The sequence below is a fragment of the Nerophis lumbriciformis genome, linkage group LG07 (assembly GCF_033978685.3).
Source record: "Nerophis lumbriciformis linkage group LG07, RoL_Nlum_v2.1, whole genome shotgun sequence".
Lineage (NCBI taxonomy): Eukaryota > Metazoa > Chordata > Actinopteri > Syngnathiformes > Syngnathidae > Nerophis > Nerophis lumbriciformis.
In genome coordinates this window covers 28655001-28662500 of record NC_084554.2, presented here as the reverse complement: position 1 = coordinate 28662500, position 7500 = coordinate 28655001, and the positions used below count along the sequence as shown (strand labels likewise).

At 47.0% G+C, this 7500-nt stretch overlaps 1 protein-coding gene across 4 annotated transcripts in view; it reads right to left on the bottom strand.

Annotated features, from left to right (window-relative positions):
- The window catches only part of zfhx4 (zinc finger homeobox 4), a 340671-nt gene that overhangs the window by 1717 nt on the left and 331454 nt on the right, over positions 1-7500 (bottom strand). For all 4 annotated transcript variants that reach the window (XM_061965537.2, XM_061965536.2, XM_061965535.2 and 1 more), the window contains 2 exons: positions 3000-7500; positions 1-2556 (listed from right to left, as the gene is read on the bottom strand). The exon at positions 1-2556 is cut by the window's left edge and continues 1717 nt beyond it; the exon at positions 3000-7500 is cut by the window's right edge and continues 881 nt beyond it. In XM_061965537.2, coding sequence (XP_061821521.2) covers positions 1040-2556; positions 3000-7500 — 6018 coding nt within the window. In that variant the 3' untranslated portion in view covers positions 1-1039. The remainder of the gene's footprint in view (positions 2557-2999) is intronic.

Below are 7500 nucleotides of genomic sequence, written 5' to 3'. Positions count from 1 at the left end.
TTTGTGGATGCACCAATTGTTAAATAGATTGTTAGGCGTCAATCCTGTAACACACATGGACCGATATGCTGCAAATAATAATACAAAAAAAAAAAAAGACACACAAAAACGTACAAAACGCTCTATTAAATTAACAAAATGGCCTACTTTAAATGATCAAAATAAGTGCACTAGAGTCCAGACGCGAGCAGGTACCGTAACAGTACAGCAAATTCACCAAAGTAAAAGTTCTATTCACATGATCGGAGAGTCTATGGGAACTAGAGAGAAAAAGGGCGTGTGAGCGGGTTGGCACAGATTATTAGTGTATACTACAAGAACCAAAAAAAGGGGAGGGGCTGGGCGACCGGGTGTTGCAATACAAAGTGGCAAAAATGTGTATGGGGGAGGGGTCATCATCATCATCATCATCATCATCATCATACACCATTCTAAATTCCCTCATACTGCCAACTAAAAGGATATGCACATCGTCCATTGTAACAGTTCTATTGTCTCTCGGTACTCGATACGCGCCAAGGAAATGCGTTCCGATAAAGCTCGACGTGTTTTGGTTATCAGCCAAGTGTAACCCAGGCTTGCTGCTTTTGAAACAAATGAGAAATGTTATGTTCTGACCTGAGAATTTAAAGCTACTGAATTATCTAAAAACTAAGAGAGATTCTCTTTGAGGGTGTCTGGATCGTCATCCCATACAGTACATGCTAGCATTTTGGAAAACAATCCAGCTGAGGTGCAATTTGCTATCATGAGAGTTTTTGGCTTGAAACAAGCCCCCCCTCCGACGAGGGAGCCTGTGGGAATTGTTTTCCTACTCCGTGTTTTTTTTTTTTTGTATACAATATAAGCTCAGTCAAGCATCAGCAACAGTTCTGTCCATAACAAAAAAAATCAATCTTGCCAGCATATCAATATGGGAAAAACAATCCTGAGTCAATCATTTGGTTCTGTATTTTTTTTTGGGTTAAGAGAAACTTTGGAACTGCAGTTTTAAAAAGTCTTATTTTTGTCTTTAAGCAAGGGGATCCTTTAGTCACTCCTACACACTGAACATATCCATTCTGATACTACTGAAGCCGGCGTCTAGGCCAGAGGCCGTCTTCGCGCTATCTAAGTCGTCCAGCTTCTGGCTTAGCTCATTGTCAGACTCATCCGAACAACTCTCGGCGGGTAGTGAAGTTGGAACCCCTGAGGTGCTGCAGGAAGTTGAGGTAACCGTTGACGGCGAGGACAGCGGGGGAGGCGGGGAGGCGGACGGGGAGGAGAGGGAAGCAGCTTTCTGGGCTGTGGCGGCGGTGGCCTGGAACAGGACGTTGGGCCAGGACTTCATGGACAAGCGAGACAGATGAGGAAAGGTGTTGTTAGAAGAAGCTGCAGACTGCGAGGTAGATGTGGTGTTAGGAGTAGGGGAGCAGACAGAGTGAGGTAATAATCTAGTATGCTCTTTGGCATTTCTCATTGCTTGTTTGATTGTTTTCTCTTTGTGCAAGCTCGACTGGAGGTGTTGGCCAAGTGCTTCGTTCCCGTTGACGACCACGTTGCAGGCGACGCACGTGTAGTTGCTCACCGCCTTCCGAAGCACCGTCTCTTGCGGCTCGCCGAAAGGTTGTCCGAAGTAACACAGGGACTTCTGGTGACGCGTCACCGAGTCTTCGTCCGCAAAGATCATCTGGCACTTCCTGCATATAAACTCGTGCTTGATGGACGGTACGATAAAAGCGTCGGGGAAATCCTTGCTACTTTTGGTTTGGGTTTTCAGTTCTTCTTTTGTGCTTTCCGTTGAAGAGCCTGTGTTGCTGTCGTCCTTAGTATTATTAGCTTCTTTTGGTTTGAAAGAGTTGGTTGCGGTGCTTTTGATGCTCTGGGGGGTTTTCGCAGAAGACGTTTGCTGCTGCTTAAGTTGCTTCTGTTGCTGCTCCAGATGTTTCTGCTGCTGCTGCTGCTGCTTTTGCAGGGAATCTTGGAGGGACTGCTGGTACTGCTGATACTGCTGCAGAAGCGCGGCTTGCGGGACGGCCGCCGGGCCGTAGGGGAACAGATTCTCCATCCCGCAAAGTGGTGGGAAGTAGCCGCCCGGTTGGACCCCTCTGGGTAGCTGCGGTGAGAAGCAGTTGGGGAATCCAGGAAGAAAGTAGGGAAGGAACTGTCCCCCCAAGAAAGAGCTGGGGTCTCCTGCAGCCAGAGCATTCTGAAGCGCCTGTAGCTTTGCCGTGTCCAGCGAAGTCTCACCTCCAGCTTTCCCTGCAGCCGCCTTGTCCCTCTTCTTGGCCATGCTGGGGGTCTCGGGTCGTGACGTGCTCTCGTTCTCGCCGCTCTTCAACTTTATTTGAGGTGGCTTGTCTCCTGTTTTTTTACCCTCAGTGTCTTTCCCTTGCTGCTCTGTCTTATTTACTGCCGCCAAAGGTGTGGAGGGAACAGGAGGAGGAGGAGGAGGAGGTGGTGGAGGAGGAGGAGTCTGCAGAATAGTCTTGGTTGGGGTAGTGCTGAGAGACATGGCAGGAGATGGGGTGGCTGGTGTAGGGAACCCAAGCATGCCAGCACCAGGAGATGCTAAAGCTGAAATACAGTAGTATATAGATATGGAAATATTCAATATTTAATTTTGAAATTGGTTGTTCATTTGTTCTTGTCATTTTCAAATCTCTTGATTTCGATTTTGTTATGGATCAAAACTGTCACAAGTGCTTAATGATAACTTCAGTCTACTTTTCTTTAATACTATAAATATGCCGAGACAAGAATTAGGAAAAGAAAACAATTAAAGCGGTGATTAACATAAAACATTTGTTTGTACAAAAATCTCATTAACAGTCAAACTCTAATGATGAAATCATGCATGCACTATACCAACCATTTGTAATCTCAAAATTGTATTTAAAAATAGGACTTTGTGACTAACCACCACTGGGATACGGAATAAACAGCAGAATAAACCAGTGCATGATTAATATCAGTTAATAAAGCTGGCAGTTTATTGTCTATTTGTCATACTAACTCACCAGGTGTGTTGGGTGGGAAAACAGGAAGTGATGATGGCCCGTTGACTCCGGGAAGTAGCACTGGCGGAAGGCCAGAGATCCCCGGGTAGCCTGAGGGCAGGCTAAGGCCATGAAGTGCATTATTGTTGTCCACTGCAGTCTGTTGCTGCTGGCCAGGCAGACAGAGTCCTTCACCGGCTTTCTTCATGCGATCAAGCTCTTGTTGGGCCATCAGTTGTCGGACAGTGGTTGGTGCTAGGTAGTCCTTTTCTCTATCCACCTGGTTCCCCAGGGTTTCTTGCACTTTGGTGATGTGCTGTCTGGAGAAGATGTGGTCTCGGATGGACATCCTGGGCGTGTACTTTATACCACACAAAGTACACTCAGGCCTCGGCCCATCTGGTGAGCCTTGACTTATCATGAATGGCTTTCCAATGTTTATCTTGAATTTCTTCTCTTTAGCTCGGGCGTTTTGGAACCACACTTGGACGACACGCTTTGGAAGTCCAATCTCATTGCCGAGCATCTCACACTCTTGCATTGTAGGAGTGCGGTAGTCACTAAAACAGGCTTTAAGGACTTTAAGTTGAAGGTTACTCATCTGGGTTCGGAATCGTTTGTGGCCCGGCCTATCCCCAGCACTGGTGCCTTTTCCAGACTTGCTGAAGGGATTCCCTGTCCCGAATGGACTCGGAGAACTGGGATCGGTAAGGCTTGACGATTCACTTATGTCGTAGAATTCATCCATGTCGTCATCTCTGGAGCTGAAGTAAGAGTCGCAGTCTTTTCCGGAGAAGCTGAGAGCCGGGCTGACCATGCTATATTGGAATCTGTCATTAAAACCATCGGAATTTAGAAACATTCCACCCTTGTTTTCAGCCAGCTTCTCCCCTCCGTTAGCTGTGAAGCTTTCAACTTCATTGTTATTGCCTTCATCTCCAGTTGTAGCATCACTAATGGCTGTGTTAATTGATGATGTCTCATCAAAGTCCATCTTGCTTAAATCATAAGATGACGCCTCCGCTGAATTAACATTTGGCCCGTCAGTTTCATCACAGTTGTCAGCTTTTAATGATGAAGGGCTTAAGAAGTTTTTTACTTGTGTGTCCGATGGTTTTATTGGCGTAGAAGACGCAGCAGGCAATTCATAGTCATTTGGCTCAACCTTGATCGGCAGCTGTGAGAAGTCAAAGAAGTTGTACTTTGGGCTTTCACCTCTGTCGTTGTCTTGATTCATCATTGGGCTTGGTGGCAAACTAAAGCCTGCTTGCTTCGCTTCATGCCAGTGTCTGGATCGTATGTGACTATCAAGCGCTGACTTAGCCTTGAACAGCGCCCTGCAAAAAGGGCATTTCTTGTGGGACTGTGTGGGGCCTATAGCTCTAAACTGCCCTTTTCGCTCTCTAGCGCGAGTATTCTGGAACCAAACTTGTACTACCCTCTTTTTTAGTCCCACTTCTCTTGCAATGTGATCCAGCATTTTCCTCGTTGGGTTAGAATCAATCAGGTATTTGTCATAAAGGATTTCAAGTTGTTCAGGTGTGATGGTGGTTCTCAGGCGCTTATCTCTATGTTGTTCTTCGCTACTGTTTCCACCATCTTTATCAGTGACACTTTCATCCTTATCATCCAATTTTCTCTTCATTGACCCTGACCCTGCAGCTGAGGTCATACCCGAACTACCTTGTGAAGAGATTTGCGAGAGGCCTCCAGATAATATCTGGCTAGCCATTAGGGGGTTGTTGGGGTCAAATATCATATAGGGCATATCAATTGGTCTTTCAAGGAACTGTGAGTGCAGAAATTGGTTCTGGGCTGCCAAGAAATGCATGTGTTGATGCTCCTGCCATAGCTCCACTGTGGGAAATGCAATCTTACACTGGTCACATTGGTACTGAAGCAACTGGTGGGGAAGGCTGTTTGTCAGGGAGGAAAGGGCTAGAGAGAGAGGACTAGAGGGCACAGCAGCTGCCTGTGGCTGGGAATGAGGTCTTGACATTGGTGGCTGGGGAACCTTTTGAGGGGGTGGCTGAGGTGTGCATGCCTTAGATGGTCTGGGCTCTGCTAGAGATTTGACCACAGGTGAGGGTGCAGTCTCTGTTTGTTTAGGTTCACTTTCAGGGTGAGGTTCAAAGTCTGGCTTTGGGGAGGTTTTTCCAATGCTGGCTCGAGGAGATGCCATCACTGGGGAGCTTGAACCAGAGCTGTTAGCGGTTCCTTGAGAATGTCTGTGTGGCTCCAATGACTGTTGGGTCATTTTAACTGGACCTAGATCGACAGAATCTAAGTATTCTTCACATGGGTTGTCTTCATTACCTTCCTCATCTTCATCCTTGTAACACAGCTTCTTCTGGTGAGTGATGAGGTCAAAGATGCGTGGGAAAACGATACTGCACTTTTTACACTGGTACTGCATGTTGTTGGTTCTGATGTATCGCTCATTGGTTAACTCTTTTTTCTCATTGTCTTTAGTATCTGCCTGGTTCTCGTAGCTCTTGCGTGCTTTCTGGCGTGCGTTTTGGAACCATACCACAATAACTCGTGTTGGTAGATTAAGGACGGTGGAGAGCTGCTCAATTTCATCATCCTTTGGATAAGCATTGGTATCAAAGAAATCTTGAAGAACTCTCAATTGGTAGTCAGTAAATCTGGTTCTGGAGGACCTCTTATTGATGCTTGATTCAGTTCGATAGTATTCATGAGGGCCAAGCTGAGGCTCTATTCGGATGTCTTCCAAAGTAGTAATAGGAGGAATGTTAAAATTGTAGGGCGAGTCTTTACTCCGCTGCCTCTCTTTGAAAAGGGTGTTACGGAACCAGTGCTTTATGACCTTTTGAGGCAAACCAGACTTCTCTGACATCTCCTGAATTTGCTCTTCATTGGGAGAATTATTGATGTCAAAGTTGGCCCGGAGGATTTTAAGCTGGTCATCAGTTATACGGGTGCGTGGCCGCTTAAACTGAGACTGGCGGAGGAAATTTGGATCGAGCCCCAGTTGTTGCTGGCAGAGTTGGGTTAGATCTGTGGATAGAGAGTCCATAGTTGGCAGTTGGAGTGCCAACTGAGTGTGTAAGCCTGGGTGCTGGACTGACTGCATCATGAGAGGTGGGAAAAGAGGCAGATCCAAAGGAACAGAAAGCTGCACTTGGGGAGGTGCAGGAGGAGCTGTGGGTGTCGGTGAAGGATGGGGTGGCTGAACTGGTGGTGCCTGGTGAGAAGGCTGGTGTGAGGTCTGTTGGGGGGCAGGGACTGGGGAAGGTGTTGGCGTTTGGGGCTTGGCCATTGATGTTGGAGATGGCTGAGGAGTTGTCACCGGGGCAGGAGCGGAAGGAGGTGGAGGTGGAGGAGGTGGTGGCGGCGGTGGCGGTGGTGTCTCAGGTGAAGCAGGGTTAATTGGATAGAGTTTGTCATAGGCCTCTCTGTACTGTTGGGCAAACTTCTCAAGCTCTACATATGGGAAAAACTGACTGTGCACATGCTCTTGGTGGCTTTTGAGAATAAGCATATTGGAGAATAGCTTTCCGCACATTCCACACTCAAGCTTATCAGTGTTCATTTCCATTTGTTCAACGCCATCTTTGTTTTTCTTCTGGTTCTTCTGTCTGTTTTCATTGTACTGGATGACTAGTTCAAATCCAAAATTTTCCAGCAGTGCTTTGGCTGCATTGCCCCTGGCTCCAGACACAATGCGAGGAGGGGGAATCAATGGCTCTGGAAACTTTGATTTTTTAGAGTCTTTGTTGTCTTTTGTACCATCACCTAAAGCTTCACATCCATTTTCTAGCTTGGCTCTGCTTTCTTGTTTTTCAAGGTGCTCTTCTGCCTCTTTTGACATTTGAATCTCTGAGACTGACACATTGTTGGGCTCCATTTTGGGTTTTTGGCTAAGCAGTTGCTGGTTCTTCTGTGACTGTGTCTGTGAGATTTGCTGCTGCTGCTGCTGCTGCTGTTGTTGCTGCTGCTGAGCCTGTTGCAGTTGGTGCTGCTGTTGCATTTGTTGCTTCAAATCTTCTAAGAAAGATCCCGTAAGACCCGGCATTCCAAAAGCTGCTGCTGAATGTAGAGCAAGCTCTGGGCTTAAGTTGAACTCTGCTCCTGGTATGTAGAAAGGGAACAAGAATTGTGGCTGTTGAAACTGCAGCAATGCTTCTGGGGTCATTGGGAAATGAGGGAAGAAAGCCGGGTTAAGGAACTGAGGCTGGAAGAAGGCAGCCTGCTGCTGGAGTTCATGTTGAAGCTGCATTTGCAGTTGTGCTGCGGACTGAGCTGACTGGTGGCTGTTGGACTGTGCTGAAAGGTGCTCGCTATTTTGTTTGCTAGTGTTGTTGCTATTAGCCTCTTTTGGTTCTGCACCGTTTTCTTTGTTAGCAGACGGTGTTCCACTTCGGGTAGAGTCAGTGTTGCTGTTGTTTCCCTGTGTGCTTGGAGCAGGACTTTTTGCTGGGACCGGACCACCACTTCCACTGCTATTGCTGCTCATTTCAGATTTGGCTGTTCGGGCTTTGGTCTGGTGGAGCACTGA